Raw genomic sequence first — 18,072 nt, forward strand, 5'->3', positions numbered from 1 at the left:
TACAGCACAACTAGGGTTACTAAAGACACCCTTTAACAACAAGAATCTGACAATAGAAAGAACAGAAAGAAATGAATATCCAGGAAAATGGTGCCAACTATTGCAGCTTTTTTCATAAATTTCCAATCATATCCCTAAAGCTGTGAGGAATAAAAGTCACATATGTCTGAATGACACAAAGCTGTACAAAACTGGTAAGGTTACGTATTTGAAATGTCACTATTAAAATGCTTCAGCACAAAGAGCCACTTCACACCCACACATTTTGCGAAAGACAGACAAGTGACATCTGAGATATCACTGCATCCAAATGCTTCATACATCAATACATTTTAATTGACGTAAACCTCTGATTTTAAACAATAGAAACAATACAATACAATACACTCAAAACAATGACGGTTACTATTTAACATCATGATTCTACCTCTTTCCTTCACCATCCGTCGAACTTGTTTCTTTAGCTCCAATCTCTCCTCTTCAAGTCGTTCAATCTAAAAAAATAAAAACAAATCAACAAGTGAAGTGAGAGGAGCTCATAAACTGTAGCAGTTATAAAGTAAAACCAGCTGTTCTAATTTTTGTGATTCTGCTTTTACCTCTTTGGTGAGGACTTGGTTTTCTGCTTTGTATTGGCGTTGTCTGAGCTCTCTGGCACGCCTGAACTCTGTCAGATCCACTTCTTGCTTTGGTTCCAGACCTTGGGAGTCAATAAACAAAAGTAATATAGAAAAGTAAAAGTAAGTGCTATTACTGTCTGAATAGACAAATAGTTTTTTTTTAAAAAGTTGGACCTAGTTTTTCTCTGAAATCCTCATTTTCATCCATGAGGTCATTGATTCTCATCTCAAGCTGGTTGATGTCTTTGATCATGGTCTCTGCCTCTTGATCTCTAACTCTGATTTGATTTTTACACTCTTTGATATCCACGATGGCTGCTTCCAGGCCATAAATACCCTGTAATGTGAAAAATAGAGTTTTTGTTACTTTTCCATGAAAAATCATGTCTTGTTTCACTTCTTTATTTCCTTGTTATTAAACCTTTCTTTGTTTTTTTAAAGGGAAATTAGGATGCAATTAGACATAGTGAAAGACAAATACTGTGCTTGTAGACTCAAAAAAGCCTATTGATAACACCACAGTCACAGTCATTTTTGTGTCTTGATTTAAGATGAGGATGGGCAGAAAAACAAAATCACAAGTATCACTTCTGGGAAATTAAATCTAAATTCATTCGATCTGGATGAAAACATATCTTTGATGAAAGTTATAAACAAATGGGGATAGAACCGGTATTTGCAAACTTACAGACTCATACTGGCTCAAGCGGTTTGAAGCCTCAATAAGTGCTTTGTCTTTTTCCTCAGCATGAGCTTCTGCTAATTTTACAATATGCTCTGCTTCCATTGCTCTGGTCTCCGCAGCTTCCAGCTTTGACTTCAGCTCTTCCATCTTCTTGTGCTGTGTGGTTGCCGGAAGGCCTTGAGGGGAAAAAAGCAAAATATGTACAATACCGTTAAAAAGTTTGGGGTCACTCACAAACGTCCTTACTTTTGAAAGAAAAGCATTTTTTTTCCAATGAAGATAACATTAAATGAATCAGATATACAGTCAAGACATTGTTAATGTGGTAAATGAATATTCTAGATGGAAATGGCCGATTTTTAATGGAATATCTACTTAAGGGTATAGAGGCCTATTTCCAGCAACCATCACTCCTGTGTTCTAATGGTACATTGTACTAGCTAATGGTGTTGAAAGGCTAATTGATGATTAGAAAACCCTTGTGCCATTATGTTAGCACACAAATGAAAGTGTGACTTTTCTTGGAAAACATGAAATTGTCTGGGTGACCCCAAACTTTTGAATGGTAGTGTATTTAACTGCAAACAAAAGTAACCATCTGGTGCTCACACAATATACAAATGTTTTTGTTAGATCCTCTAGGTCACATCATAACAAGCCTAAGTACCCTTACAGACTTACATATCTCGAATTCATCTGTGTTTATCAGCCACATAATTTGTTGAAGGCTGCCATAATTACTGACAGGCTATACTTTAAGGCTATATCAAGACTGACCTATTGAATGACAAAAGATTTAATAGAGGTTAATTTGAGATCATGCCACTGTTAACCTAATATCTAAAGCTAAGCTTGTACCTTTACCAAAACCCCTGCAATGGTAAGCAGCCTTTATATATATATATATATATATATATATATATATATATATATATATATATATATATATATATATATATATATATATATATATATATATATATATATATATATATATATATATATATATATATATATACACATATATATATTATTTATATATATATATATATACATATATATATATATTATTTATATATATATATATATACATACATATATACATACATACATACATACATACATTTATTTATTTATTTATTTATTTTTGCCAACTTCAGAGTAGCAGAACATTAACATAACATTATCAGGACATAGTATCATCTGATAAAGGTGATATATTTGCAAACAAATTGTACCCATCCTGCAGTCACAGGGCGACATTAGCACTCATTTGGAGTCATAACTTCGCAAACCAAACAACTTAAGTTAAACATTATTGGTCCTGTTTGCTGTGTTTTGGTCCTTATCAGGTCCTGAAAATACACAGCCTGTCCAAAAAAAACAGTCGTCACTTGGATTTAACTAAGCAAATAGGTAAGAGCCTTCCATTGGATAATTACTGCAGTGATGAATATGTTTCTGCTGGCAACAACATATATAACCCTAGCTGATGCAGTGAGTAGCTTCTCATTTCTTAAACAACCATGTTGGAAGACATATCCTGTGGTCATGGAAAGGATGTTAATCTGTCTCAGAAGGGTCAAATCATTGGCCTGCATCAAGCAAAGAAAATAACTAAGGAGATTGCTGAAACTACTAAAATCGTGTTAAGAACCGTCCAACACATTATTAAAACCTGAAGGAAGTGGTGAACCATTTTCTTTGAGAAAGAAATGTGGTCAGAACAAACACTTAGATGATAGTGATCGGAGATCACTTAAATGTTTGGTGAAATCATGTCATGAGAAATCAACAGTAGAACTCACGGCTGTGTTCAGTAGTGAAGGTAAGAGCATTTCCACACGCACAATGCGAAGGGAACTCCAGGGATTGGGACTAAACAGCTGTACAGCTCTCAGAAAACCACTGATCAGTGAGGCTAATCAGAAAAAAAGGCTTCAATTTGCTAGGCAGCATAAAGATTGGACTCTGGAGCAATAGAAGAAGGTCATGTGGTCTGATGGGTCCAGATTTACCCTGTTCCAAAGCAATGGGCGCATCAGGGTAAGAAGTGATGCACTCATCATGCCTTGTGCCTACAGGTCAATGGGGGTTGCGCATAGACAGACGTACGCTGATCATTACATAACTCCGCCGCATTCCTTGGCAGAGTAATGAGTGGTTCAGGGAGCTTGAGACAACATTTTCACACATGGATTGGCTTCCACAGAGTCCAGACCTCAGGACCACTTACAATCTTTGGGATGTGCTGGAAAAGTTTTTGCACAGCAGTCCGACTCTCCCACCATCAATAAAACATCTTGATAGAAAATTAATACAACTCTGGACAGAAATAAATACTGTGACATTGCAGAAGCTTATTGAAATGATGCCACAGTGAATGCATGCCATACTCAAAGCTAAAGACAGTTCAACAAAATATTAGTGTGTGACTTTTTTTTTAAACAAGTAGCATATATCTGACTTTTTAGCTTTCAGTGAAAACATCTGTGGCCTGTAGGCAAAAACAATGCCAATTAGAGCAATGGGGCTGAACCAAACATTTAGGTCAGTCCAGGTCCTTTGACATAATAGTCATTTTAATTTTAAAACACACATTTCTAAATGCCTCTTAAAAATACTGGACCAGAAAAAGTCCTCATATTTATTTTCCTGTGCTTCACAACTTACTACACATAACCTGTTCATCGGTGCCTGTAATTTCTGTACCATTCTAGAAAGGTGGCAGTAACTAATTTAATCAGTTAATAGCTCAATTAATTGTCGTTTAATTCTAAAATGTACAATATCAAAATTTCCAGGAGCCCAAAGTGACATCTTAAAATTTCTTCTTTTGTCAGACCGACAGTTCAAAATCCAAAGATATTCACTTTACAAGAAACAGAGAAAAGCAGAAAATCTTTCCATTCAATAGAGTTGAAAAAAAAAGAGAATGTCTGGAAATTCCTCTTATTTTGGATAAAATAAACTGTATGATGTCTTCTTAAATATCTTTGGTATAAAGGGGCTCTGAGGTTCTCATATTCAAAATATTAGACTTGGAGCAACCCACCTCTCTCTTTGGTTGTGGATGTCTTCAGCTCCTCAATAAGCAGGGTGTGTTTCTCCATTTCCCCCGTATACTGTTCCACCTGCTCACTCAGCATCTTGATTTGATTATCCCTCTCTTGGACGGCCTTAAGGACATTTATCAGCAATTCAAAATGAGAAGGATTTATGTGTAACACACTTATCGGCAATTTCAACATTCAAGGAATTTATGAAGTGAAAAGGAGGAGAGGCACAGAGGCACAAGATAAGAGACACATGACAGATGAAACTTACACCGCAGAGCTCATATATAACCTGGACCAGGGCAGCAATAGAGATGGAAGGGAGGACAGGTTGATGAGACAAAGATAGGAAGCAAAAAGAGGAAAAAGTAAAACATAAACAGATGGATGAAGAGGCAAGACATGAAACCCCTGCTCCAAAGGATGTAAATAAAGGCATGTACACACAAATTAAAAAAAACAAACCCATATATATATATATATATATATATATATATATATATATATATATATATATATATATATATATATATATATATATATATATATATATATATATATATGGGTTTTTTTGAGTGGCTAAATATTTATATGAGTTTAATTTCTTGAGCATTCCTTCTAATGCAAATCCTGTGGCTGCTTCCCTGGTAAATCAATACATAACTAGTTACTGTAATGATGTTACAACTTAAGTCCAATAATACATTTATTAGCAACTGCTCTATGGCTCAAAATGTGGAGTCATTTAGAAATGTCCTTATTTTTGAACAAAAAGCATTTTTTTTAATGAAGATAGCATTAAATTTATCAGAAATACAGTCTAGACATTGTTAATGTGGTAAATGACTATTCTAGCTGGAAACGGCTGATTTTTAATGGATTATCTACATAGAGGTACAGAGGCCTATTTCCAGCAACCATCACTCCTGTTTTCTAATGGTACATTGTGTTAGCTAATGGTGTTGAAAGGCTCGTTGATGATTTGAAAACCCTTGTGCAATTATGTTTGCACATGAGTAAAATTAGGAGTTTTCATGGAAAACATGAAATTGTCTGGGTGACCCCAAACTTTTGGAAGGTAGTGTAAGTCCTTTTTCGCACACTTTCTTTGATGTAGATGGAATAAATATCTATTCTATGATAATGTGAAACTAAATGGTAGTATCACCAAGCACAACAGTTACTTGCACTAATAACAAGTTGTGTGGCACAAGGTGTCCCAAAATCTGACTACAACATTTACCATATAAGGTGAACCTTTGCTGTAAATGTCTTTCATATGTAGAGCTTGACAGATATAAGCACCTGCATGATAACATAATATCCCACATTCAGTGCAAAACAAGGAATGCAATAATACATGATGAATACTTTCTTTCCAATTTTAGAACAGACCTGCTGTAAGGCAATAATGTTGCTCTTGTCCAAGTCCAATTGGGCTGAACGCAGCTTTTCCCTCAGGTCACGTATCATCTGCTGGTATACCAAAATTTCATCATCCTTCCCAGACAGCACTCTCTATGTGTGAGGAAAAGATGTCACATCAGCACAACAGGAGACTTGTGCTATTAGAACAGTTGAAAAACGTGGACAGTAAAGGAGCATCATGATGAATGCTAGGCCTGCAACTAACAACTATTTTCGTTTCTGATTCATTTGTTGATTATTTTCCAAACTAGTGAGTTAGTTGTTTGGTCTAAAAAAGCATCAGCAAATGATGAAAAATGATAAATAGTGTTTCCCAAAGCTTAATAAAATGCCCTTAAATGTCTTGTTTTGTCAACAGCCCTAAGAGTTGACTGTCGCAGAGAAGGAATATCTTGAAAATATTGACATTTTTCACTAGAAAGAAACTTAAGTTGATTTTTGACTATCAAAATGGTTTTTAATGAATTTAATAGTTCACAATTAATTGATTAAAGTCTTAGTCATAGGAAACTAATGAGCACTAGGAAATACACTATATTGCCAAAAGTATTCGCTCACCTGCCTTGACTCACATATGAACGTAAGTGACATCCCATTCCTAATCCATAGGGTTCAATATGACGTCGGTCCACCCTTTGCAGCTAGAACAGCTTCAACTCTTCTGGGAAGGCTGTCCACAAGGTTTAGGAGTGTGTTTATGGGAATTTTTGACCATTCTTCCAGAAGCGCATTTGTGAGGTCACACACTGATATTGGATCAGAAGGCCTGGCTCTCAGTCTCCACTCTAATTCATCCCAAAGGTGTTCTATCGGGTTGAGGTCAGGACTCTGTGCAGGCCAGTCAAGTTCATCCACACCAGACTCTGTCATCCATGTCTTTATGGACCTTGCTTTGTGCACTTGGTGCACAGTCATGTTGGAAGAGGAAGGGGCCAGTTCCAAACTGTTCCCACAAAGTTGGGAGCATGGAATTGTCCAAAATGTCTTGGTATGCTGAAGCATTCAGAGTTCCTTTCACTGGAACTAAGGGGCCAAGCCCAGCTCCAGAAAAACAACCCCACCCCATAATTCCCCTCCACCAAACTTTACACTTGGCACAATGCAGTCTGACAAGTATCGTTCTCCTGGCAACTGCCAAACCCAGACTCGTCCATCAGATTGCCAGATGGAGAAGCGTGATTCTTCACTCCAGAGAAGGCGTCTCCACTGCTCTAGAGTCCAGTGGTAGCTGCTTTACACCACTGCATCCAACGCTTTGCATTGCACTTGGTGATGTATGGCTTGGATGCAGCTGCTCTGCCATGGAAACCCATTCCATGAAGCTCTCTGCTGAAGCACTGTTCTTGAGCTAATCTGAAGGCCACATGAAGTTTAAAGGTCTGTAGCGATTGACTCTGCAGAAAGTTGGTGACCTCTTGGCACTATGCACCTCAGCATCAGCTGACCCCGCTCCGTCAGTTTACATGGCCTACCACTTGGTGGCTGAGTTGCTGTCGTTTCCACACACTTCCACTTTTTTATAATACAGCTGACAGTTGACTGTGGAATATTTAGGCGCGAGGAAACGTTATTGTTGCACAGGTGGCATCCTATCACAGTTCCACGCTGGAATTCACTGAGCTCCTGAGAGCGACCCATTCTTTCACAAATGTTTGTAAAAGCAGTCTGCATGCCTAGGTGCTTGATTTTATACACCTGTGGCCATGGAAGTGATTGGAACACCTGATTCTGATTATTTGGATGGGTGAGCGAATACTTTTGGCAATATAGTGTCAATTAAGGAAGTACTGTAAGTCCCATGTGCACATTCCTATTATTATTCCTTCTTAAGAACTGTAAGGTTTAGCAAAATTAGTCTGAAGAAGCATTAAAGTTTTTTAATACTGTCAGACTTCTGGCCTTGCAAAGAACACAAGAGCACAGATGCAGAAGAAGGCTGAAAGCAGGGACCTTGTTCTTCTCAATTTTCCTCCATTTAACGCAGTGCTGCATTTTGGCAAGTTGGTAAATTGACCACTTAATTTGATTTTAAACATCAATGAAAATATAAAAGACTTCCCATTCATACCACTGTGAACAAAACTGTACACGAGTTGCAGCAGTCTCAAATGAAGTCTTTGTTAATCAGTGACATTTTATACAGCAAATTGTAAACATGATGAATTTGTCCACCCCAGAGCAGGGACTTTTGCTGACACCAGGAGCTAAATTAAGACTCCAGTTCCTGTGACTAAATGGCAGATTAAAGTTTGTGTTTACAAAAAAGGTTTCTGTGTTACTAGATGAGCTTCTGCAATCAACATTAGCTAAAATACATGTTTCAAAAGCTATGCAGGTTACTTTGACATTTGCTTTGTGCAGCTCTGTAAGTTGTTGCTTTTAGGTTTGTCGGTTTTTAAAGAAAAAAACAAACAAAAAAACCCCTCTCTTTAATAGGCACTTGATTTGCACCCACCTTCCACTCCTCCACTTTGGCATTGACTGCTGCCATAATAGGGTCATTCTCCTCAGTCATGCTATGAATCTTGTCAGTTAACTCTCTGACCTGCACAAAAACAGACACACAGAGGTGTGATTCACTACCTTTCACACAAACAAAATACATCGAGTCATAAAGATTCCACATCACAGCCTTTTATGACGATATTACAGTTCACATATGTGATAATATTGGAGGGAGATGATAAATGGAGGCACTCAATCTCAGCATGATATATTTTACCAACCACCTAGAGGTCTGGGATGGAAACAGAACAAAGAACAACATGAGCAGTTCAGTGAGGAGGTTCTTTACTTGAAGCTTTGCGTGATCCCTCTCTTTCCTGAGCTGGTCCATAATGGAGTCAGTCTGCTGCACAACAATCTTCATCTTGTTGTACTCGTCTGTCATCTTTTCCATCTCCTTCACAGATTCCTCCAGACTTTTTTGCATCTGCTCATTCTGTGTCTTCAGGTGGAGGTTTTCCTCCTCTGCTTGCTAATGAATAGACAAGAAAATATAGTAATGATATACTCAGAGAGCGCAGCACTCTGCCAAAGCTGCTCAGTTGTTTTATCATTTCTGACGGATAAGTCCTGATAAGCCTGCAGTGGTGGATTTGTTGTAAGATCGCAATCATGTGATCATCTTGTAGTCATAGTTACAGTGATGCCATGCCGCTATCTCGCAATGATACAGAAATCCTTAACAAATCCGTGGATCCAGACTAAAAGCCGCATCACTGCCAAAATTTAATCACTTGGTCCTTGTGTCACTTCTGACTTTCCCTGAAAACTGCATCCAAATCTGTTGAGTAATGTTGTACACAGAAAGACAAACAGACAAACATATGGCAATCATCACATAACTCCGCCGTGTTCCTTGGTGGAGTAATAAGTCATTAAAAGGTGCATGTTTTTGAAAGTACATAAATTTAAGGATTTCCCTTCACTGAGGGCTTTAAGAACTTTGATATTTGTCAGAGTCTGAAGTGGGAATATTGGCAAAAAAAAAGCCTGTTGCCTCATTTACTAGATGCATCACACAAATTGTTTTACAAGGCACCTGAAGGTCGTCCAAGTACTGGTGAAGCTGGCGATTGGCTGAGGTGAGCTTTCTCTGAGCCTCAGCATTCTCATCTCTGGATGGTACTGGCTCTTTCTGTTCCAGCTCTCCACGATAGAAGTCCACGTCCTGCTGGAGCTGCTCATTCTGATGTGATGCAGGGAGAACAGAATTCATATCAGAAACAGACTTGTATCACATTTTCTGTAACCATACAGAAATGTAGTAGTTTTAAGGAAGCCTCTGAAATGTGAGCATTTTCTGCTTTTCTTCCTCATTTGATAGTTAAATAAATGGTGTTATCTTTTTTACTGGTTGTCTGACAAATAACCAGTCCAGAGACTTTATAAACCAAACAGTTATTTGATTGATTAAAAAAACATAGCTGGTAAGTTGATGTACTTGCTCATGTTTACTCTATGGACAGAAACTGTGTCAAATCCAATACAACTGTATATTGCTCATATGCTGAAATTTCTTTATGGCAATAATCATTTATCTTATCTTGTGTTATTTTATCTTAAATAACACCTGTTCAGATTTAAATCTCTCATGTAGTCTTCTCTCATCATCTTACTTTCTTTTACGGAGTTCTATGAAGTCTGTGGCAAAATAACAGTAACAGTACCACAGCAGTGATACAGATACAGTAGAGAAGTCTAAAAAATGTGTACTCCAAGCATGGGTTCAATTACACTTTTAAACAATCACAAAAACGACCAAATTCTTACTTATCTTAAGTAAATGAGACCTAACTACACTTCCTACATCTCTTACCTTCTTTTTAAGCTTTTTTAACTATCCAATGGAAGAGAAAGAAATAAAAACAAAATGATGAGCAAACAAGGGTAGAGCACATGAAACTACACAAGTATGAAATGACATAAGAATTGATGATCCAGTGACTGATTTATAATGTGCTGAAATATTCAGTGTGTTGTTGGGGCAGCTGTTGCATACCTCTCTTTTCAGCCTCTTCACCTCATCCTCAGCCTCCTCTGCTCGTACAACCAACTAAGAAAACAAAACATAGAAAATCTGTAACAATTTAACCACACCAGATGCACACTTCATATTTGTTTCACTTGCGTTTGGACATAGCCTTGATCCAGTGTATTCACCTCAGTATTAATCAATGGAAATAAACTGGATACTGGACGCAAACAATGTCTACTATGTTAAGCTCAACAACAGATTATTTGTCAAATAATTTAAATGTGTTATACTTGTGTATGCTTGCTTTTAAAAAGACTTATTTCTAAAAAAAAAAAAAAAAGAAGTATTTATTACTGGGTTATATTAAATAACCCTTGGCGGGTCAATACAACACACACAATGGGTGTAGATGTGATACAGTTACAGTTAAACAAAAAAACTCAATTTTTGTCTTTTAAAGGATAAAAAAATCCCCCTCAGTAGCATATGCTTTAAAGTATAAACCAGCATAATGTCTTTGTAGGTCATCGCAGGACTCAATACACTACACAATGCATGGGAACTATGGAGAGCATGCTCATACTGTACCTCCTTGTTGGTTTTCTTTTCCTTGCCCATTTCTTTCTTTAACTGGGTCAGTTCATTCTCCCTTTGCTCCAGCTGGTTCTCGAGCTGCCGGATCTCATCTCTAAGAAAGCGAGTGTCTGGCCCAGTGCCGGGCTGCTGAGCCGTAGGAACCAGAAACAAGACATACAAACACCCAAACAACCCCCACCAAGAAATCTCTTAGTCATTCATCAGCTCCATCTGTTTACAGGATCAACATATGCATGAACTGTCATTAATAAATTCATAAACAACAAATTAGGCCAAGCAATCAGTGGGACTGCAATTCTGCTTATACAAAAAACCTAACAAAATCAAACTAATAATCAAGCTGAAACTAGAAATAATTGCTATGAGCGTGAAAGGAATTAGCTGTAATCTTCTTAGGTGCTGTCGTTCAGTGATCACCACAGCCAATCCCTTTGTGGCCAGGGATATACTCAGTGATTGGTTAGAAGGTTTGGCACTGTTGCCGGAAGTAAAGTTGCATGAGAAGTGATTTTAAGTGACACATGAATGAGTTTTTTTGCATTCGTTATGCTGGTTACATTGGTCCCTGTCACAAAAACAACAGCTTAGCAGCTTAATAAATAAGCACGACATAAAACAAACTGTATTAGTATGCACAAATGCAGTACAGTACATAGACAGGTTAACAGACACTCACAAGCAGTACCTTGTGATCTTGTTCCAGCCTCGCCAACTTTGCATGTAGTTCCTTTTCTACAGTAGAGAAGACATAAACAACAATGTAAACAGAACTTTGTGTGTGTGTGTGTGTGTGTGTATATATATATATATATATATTGTGTGTATATATATATATATATATAAAATGTCTAACAAACTTTAACTGTGCACAAACCAGTTTTACTATGCCGCATCTCGCTTTCCTTCAGTAAGACCAAAGCGCCATCAAGTTCTTGATTATTGATCTAAGAAACAGAAAGGTGGAAGACAGGTTTAAAATAACAAACCTATAAATAAGGCAACACGTCACAAAAGGCATCAAGGTCAGTAAGCTGAAATATGCACGAAATAATGCATAATATTCTGAAATCTTAATACATTACATATGTGAGTGGGGTTGTTAACAGATGTGTATGGGAATGATTGAAATATAGAAATACTAAATCTTAACACCTTCAACAGGGCCTGAGACACTCTGAGGATGTGAATAATGTCCTCCGGAGCTTTATCCTTCACCCCCCAAACATCTGCCTGTATGCAAAAAGTGATTTAAAATGAAAAACAGTCAACTGTAGCGTTATTTAAACTCAAAGTAACACTGCTCCAATACAGCACAACAGCCAGGACCAAAACAATATATACTTGTTATATATAATAGTATTGCTACAGTGTGGACAGCCACAGCAAAACAGACTGATAAGTAGATTTTGTTGACAAAACCAATTAGCAAGAAACTGTAATACCCTGAATAACAATCTCAGATTAGGACAATAGTCTTTCTGTGCACATGTACCTATCATAGATGAACAGACTCAGATTATCTATAATTTAACATCAGAGAAGAGCTGGTGCTGGGCAAACTGAGCAGAAATTAAGCATGACTATAGTATGATGTAAAGTGTGTAAACAGTTACCGAAAGGATCATATTGAAGACATCATCCAGTTCTTTTTTTTGATGGTGAATGATGGCGTCAGGGTCAATTCTGGACGCTTTGTCCCAGTCTAGAGCAACAGACATCTTGGATGCAGTATGTATATACTGTGTGAAACTTCAGCTAATTTAGGACTGAGTAAACTGCGCGGTGATTAGTCATAACTAGCTCCTTGTGGCCAGGAAACAATGGCTAAACGTTGCTGTACTCCTCAGATTAGGTTAACTTCATGGACATTTTGTAAGGACGTTTAAGTACACCACCAACTGCCAGGAAACAAAATGCAACGTTACACCTCTTTTCCGAATTAGCTAGTTAAAGGCTGGGACTTGCAGGTTAAAGTAAAAAAAACAAACAAACAAAAGATGTCTGTTATCATTTAACTTCACTCGGTAGGATAAGATAGACATGACAGATTCCAAATGTAGGTTAAAAATTAGTTAAAATGACAGTAAACTTCCACCCAAAGATGTCCATGCTGCAGTGCTTTGGCTGCTAGGTTACAACTGACAACAACAGTCCCGGCTAGCTAATTAAGCTAGCACACAAGAAAATGAACCAGCAAAAACCGGCATGTGGACCACTGAAGGAAACTTCATCAAACTCTAGCGGTAAGGCAGACAGAACACTGCAACGTCGCGTTTTAACAACTTGGTACTGGCCTTATATACTTCGGTTCGTCAAAAAGGACCGAGTCTTGTCGAGCTACCGTTCAACTTGCGCGGTCACCTCTGCCCCGGATGTGATAGTGATGATGCGTAGAAGCTAGTTAGCACAAATGCTGCTTCATGAATTGTGTTCTCCGTGTGTGTTGCCATTCCAAGTTTTTGATATCAGCCTTGCCGTCTCTCCTGTTGTAGACGCGGTAAGTAAGACGTTATATACTTGTGTGTCGACCGTAGCCAACGTAAAAACCGGCAGCTAGCTAGTTAGCATTAGCTTCTAAATTGCCTTTATCGTTAGCTAATGCTACGTTGCCCTAGCTAGTCTGAAATTGTCCTAACATGCTGTACGAGACTTTATGTGCTATTATAGTCCCGTGATCGATTGGTAGCAATATCGATTTTATTAAATTCCGCTACACCTGCTTTAGATAACTATTTTAGAATGGTAAAATGGGTAATAATGATTTTTTTACATTGCTGTTTAGGTACACCCTCCATTGCTTTTGCTCTCAAGCTGACAGCTGTCACTATACCGGTTGCTGGACTATTAGATTTCTTAGCATGTGAGGTACATTTTCCCACTATTAGTTGTATTCGTTTGTTATTTCAGCTGCCACCTTCCTAAATTCGAAACTAGAAAAATATGCAGCCCTATCAATCAGAGAGGCACGTTATAAGGGTGGTAACGCGAGGGATAACGCTGGCATGACAGATTTTAAGTCACCAAAACGGAGAATGAATACTGTGACAAGGATTCAGACTAGGAAGAATTGTGAAACACGAGGATTTATAAATCTAGTGAGTGAGATCGCCTTTATAAACTTGCCATACAAATATGTTTTAGATGGTTGCATTGTTAGTAAAGAATAATGAATTAAACATAAGACCAATCAGGAAATGAATCTGAATAATGAGCTACCTGTTTTACAAATCTTCTTCCATCTAATTAGATTCATGTCTTTTGTTTTCCTACCCAGTGATCAATGACGGCTTTGGACAGCAATGGCTGTCGTGTCATGGAAGGAGATTTTACTTTTGACTGGACTGGTAGTGGGGTGTTACTGGAACAGTCTGTCATGTGGGTTTGTGTTTGATGATGTGTCCGCAATTCTTGACAACAAGGACCTGAGGCCCTCAACCCCTGTCCGCAATCTGTTCCTCAATGACTTCTGGGGAACACCCATGGCTGAGGTGAGTCATGATCCATAATGCACTTCTAGTGTACTGTTTTGTCGCACTGAATAAAATGAAATGGTGTCTCTCAAGCAGTTATATTTGGAATCATTGTTAGCTTAATCACATTTTCATTCAGATTAATAAATTGCACAGTAGTTATTAAGTGAAACTTGGAAATTAATTTGATTGTCACTTTTTAGGGTTAACTTGACTTCAAGGTTAATTTGAAGAATCGCTCAATGAATCAATCAATCAATCACTGAATGTGTGCCAGCCTTAATGGCTCTCAGCCACCGGACTGATCTGCATCTGACAGCATTAATATGTGTCCCACCACAGGAGCGGAGCCATAAATCTTACAGACCCCTGACCGTACTCACCTTCCGACTGAACTACCTCTTCAGTGAACTCAGTGCAGCTTCCTACCATCTTCTCAATGTCGTTTTACATGCTGTTGTATGTGTGCTTTTCCTGCGAGTGTGCCGGTCGTTCCTGGACAAGACTTCCAGCTTGGTGGCAGCGTTGCTGTTTGCTGTGCACCCCATCCACACCGAAGCCGTAAGTGTGCACTTGCTTGGTGAGCAAATATTATGTGATGTGTATTATGTCAGAAAATAACTTGGAGTCATGTAGACTTTTTTTCATTTAATGGCCTTAATGGCCAGCCTGAAAGTCTGACAGAACTTCTCAATCCACTGAAATGATATCATTAAGTTTTTAATGTGATGCATTTTGGATTGAAACAGTTAGTCAGGGATCAAAATTTAATGTAGTTTACTGGGCCATTAGGTATGGGGGAAAAAAAGAATTTATGATGGTTGTTAATTGACAACCAGTGTAGCTTAAAGTAATCACTGATAATATGCTGTTTGTTTTATTAGGAGGTAGAGTAAGATTCTTTCGGAAACTTCAAAAGCTTATTTTGTGGCAGTTTTATATCATTTCTTTATGAAAGGAAATTCTGTAGTCATCATCTCTCCTCCCCTTTATATATAAATACGTTCTTTCATCAAGTGATGTCACGCCACACTGGAATGACCCCATGGGAATGTAGTACAAGTGCTTAGGCAGGATTGTTACATCCACACTGTAAGCAGCAGTCAGGCAGTCTTGCAGTATCATCAGCCACACATCACCAGTGCACCAGTCACTTGTTTGATCATTCACCTGAGCATAAATTGCAAAAAAAATATCTAAGCCAAATACACATTTTTAAAACTTTTAAACCAGGCTCTGTCGCAAGACAATCCTTAATTCATAGATATCCATCTAGGACTGTATAGCAAAATATATGAGAAACCACATTGACTGTATAGTTAAGTACAATCATCCAGAAATACATGACAAAAAAGTAGAAAGGTCAAGACACTGGGGCAGAAATCACTGGAGCTCATATTGACAGGGGGACATAGTTTTGAGGTCCATCATGTACACGTAGTGCAAGATGTGAAACAGGTTTTAATATGTAAGCTGGGTGTACATGCGCATATTTTACATATCATCACTAAACAGAGGTGGGGGATTTTAGGATACATCCCTGCCTTAGAGTTGCTCTAACATGCCCACCAGCTCCTTTCTGCAGGGAGGGGCAAAGTAGACACACACTGCCTTGGTTTTGGTGCAGGCTGTCAGATTAATGTCCTTATCTAGCTATGTGGTTTCTCCACAAGATTAATGCTGAAGATTTCACCACAACTGCTAAAGAAACTACTTCAGAATCCCTTTTTTGGCACAACTTTTAAAATAATAATGCAGAGGTGAACACAAGGTGAAACAATTGTAAACCTGTTAAATCTCATCTGTTATGGCTTACTGAGCATGGGATTATTTTTCATCAAAGACATCCTCGCATGTGTTTATGTCCGTGTTAATAATTCACTTATAATAAGATTAGGGGAACTCCAGTTACTGCAAGTGTCATTTAAACCCCTTCAGTGTATAGAGCACTGTTTATCAGTCCTTTTTTTCTAGGTATTGTTATTTTGTGCTGCATATAAATCTTTCAGAAGCTTTTGCTTTAATATTGTTTTTGAAATTTCAAATATTGTTAATTTGTTTATCATAGATGTTACCAAGACCACAAAGTTTCTTGAACCTGATAAGAAACTGAAAACCTTTCCCTTATTGTTGATTATTTAAACCTGATCTCATTCGTCTGTCTGAAAAGTCTCTTCCCCAATTAGGACTTGTAATTCATCCTATTCAACACAGCTAAACTGATGACCAGACAGGCCTTGACCAGAGTAAAAAACAAAGAAAACATTCTGCTTTTTGGGGTGGAGTGCTACTGTTACACAGCATGCACCACTGCTCCAATCTTCCTCATGGTGTTCTCTAATCTATGCAGAGTCTCTCAGACTTCTTGAATGGAAACAATTTGCCTCACAAATGATCCCTTAGAATTAGTCCAGCAAATGCCCTTCATGTTATCGCCGTCTGGAATCTGTCTCTGAACGGATCATTTGTTTTTGAGTTATGCTCCAAGCACTGAAGGTCCCTTCATGATAAGTGTACAAAGAGTCCCTGTGTATCCCCATGTCTTACTCGGTGTGTTATTTGGTTATCTGTCTTTTTCTGTGGAGACTTCAGGTTTTTTTTTCTTTCGTATCTACAAGTATCTTCAAATACCAATTATTTCGTGTACTCCATAACAACATCTTAAGGCTCCAAAGTGGCATTGGGTTGAATGCTGTGGCTTTAAAGCTGCACTCTAGCACTGTACAGACAGACACATAGGCAGTGGGATTTGTAGTATGGATTCAGGAAAGTGTAGCTCACTGTAGTCAGGTGTAGTCAGGACTGGCATTTTCAGGGTTACCTAAAAGCTGGCTGCAGCTACATGGACAGTCAGCATTTTTTTCTCTCTCCCACCAGATGACAATTAGGCCAGTGAGAGAAAAATGCGTGTGTTTGGTGGAATACACACTAGACACAATATTGTACAGCGCTTTGTTGAACCACATGTCACACCTTGTGTGAAGCTTTAGGGTATGTGTATTTGTAAGAACTTTGACATTTGGTCATAACAAAAATCTGAATGTTGTTTCTTCCACACGAGGGCAGTCATCATTTACATAAATAACAGATGTTGCCATCAGGGGAGGCTCCTGTACGGAGACATGTAACTGTTTGCCACCTGTTGATATGATTTACCTAAGTAGACCTATTTTCACAGCTGGATTCACGGATTTAGACTGATACTCTCTGGTTACTGCCAATTGTAGACATGTCTTGTTACTCAAAAGGTATCATAATGTCACACTGTGTTTCTCTTTACTTGAAGTGTATTTGGACTGTCTTCCTGTGGAATGTGTTACTACATTTCGGTCAGTGACAGTTTTCCACAGAATGAGGCTTATTTGTGGTACATGTTCATCTTGGGAATTGTGGAATTATACTGACATTTTGGACACCCGAAGTAAGGATAAATATCATAAGGACCAGAATTAACATAGCTGTAATTTGTCTTTCTTAAATTTCCTCCCTTAGACTCAAAATTGAATGCAGTACTTGTCAGACAGTATTTGTGCTCTGTACTATACAGTTTTACCAAAGATGCAAGACTTGTGTGCATTTACCACTGCCAATACCAGCATTCAGTTAAGGACAGGTTGAAACTACAGCAATACAGAGTTTTCCTGCAGCACTCAAATCGCGAAGTCTGCCCTGCTCTGAGTGCTTTGAAACCAAGCCTGAATCAGTTCAGAAGTTCTGACCATTTCAGATTAAATTC

At 38.1% G+C, this 18,072-nt stretch overlaps 2 protein-coding genes across 10 annotated transcripts in view; one reads left to right on the forward strand and one right to left on the reverse strand.

Moving 5' to 3' along the window:
* The window catches only part of cep290 (centrosomal protein 290), a 45,243-nt gene extending 32,056 nt beyond the window's left edge, over positions 1–13,187 (reverse strand). Inside the window, exons 1-17 of one of the 8 annotated variants that reach the window (XM_055008930.1) lie at positions 12,480–13,187; positions 12,019–12,096; positions 11,741–11,810; positions 11,543–11,598; positions 10,858–10,992; positions 10,294–10,347; positions 10,111–10,131; positions 9,334–9,480; positions 8,584–8,766; positions 8,245–8,334; positions 5,757–5,879; positions 4,633–4,653; positions 4,361–4,484; positions 1,309–1,481; positions 795–957; positions 600–700; positions 428–494 (exon numbers count right to left, since the gene is read on the reverse strand). In XM_055008930.1, coding sequence (XP_054864905.1) covers positions 428–494; positions 600–700; positions 795–957; positions 1,309–1,481; positions 4,361–4,484; positions 4,633–4,653; positions 5,757–5,879; positions 8,245–8,334; positions 8,584–8,766; positions 9,334–9,480; positions 10,111–10,131; positions 10,294–10,347; positions 10,858–10,992; positions 11,543–11,598; positions 11,741–11,810; positions 12,019–12,096; positions 12,480–12,584 — 1,711 coding nt within the window. In that variant the 5' untranslated portion in view covers positions 12,585–13,187. The remainder of the gene's footprint in view (positions 1–427; positions 495–599; positions 701–794; positions 958–1,308; positions 1,482–4,360; positions 4,485–4,632; positions 4,654–5,756; positions 5,880–8,244; positions 8,335–8,583; positions 8,767–9,333; positions 9,481–10,110; positions 10,132–10,293; positions 10,348–10,857; positions 10,993–11,542; positions 11,599–11,740; positions 11,811–12,018; positions 12,097–12,479) is intronic. The other 7 variants (XM_035945136.2, XM_055008929.1, XM_035945133.2 and 4 more) reach the window with 7 other exon arrangements.
* Positions 13,188–13,220: 33 nt separating this feature from the next.
* Positions 13,221–18,072, forward strand: part of tmtc3 (transmembrane O-mannosyltransferase targeting cadherins 3) — a 33,317-nt gene continuing 28,465 nt past the window's right edge. The window contains exons 1-4 of one of the 2 annotated variants that reach the window (XM_055008933.1): positions 13,288–13,363; positions 13,649–13,731; positions 14,141–14,354; positions 14,679–14,897. In XM_055008933.1, the coding sequence (XP_054864908.1) occupies positions 14,166–14,354; positions 14,679–14,897 (408 nt within the window). In that variant the 5' untranslated portion in view covers positions 13,288–13,363; positions 13,649–13,731; positions 14,141–14,165. Of the gene's footprint in view, positions 13,364–13,648; positions 13,732–14,140; positions 14,355–14,678; positions 14,898–18,072 lie in introns of both variants that reach the window. The other variant, XM_023263587.3, reaches the window with a different exon arrangement.

Source organism: Amphiprion ocellaris, chromosome 3, assembly GCF_022539595.1.
Source record: "Amphiprion ocellaris isolate individual 3 ecotype Okinawa chromosome 3, ASM2253959v1, whole genome shotgun sequence".
Taxonomy (NCBI): domain Eukaryota; kingdom Metazoa; phylum Chordata; class Actinopteri; family Pomacentridae; genus Amphiprion; species Amphiprion ocellaris.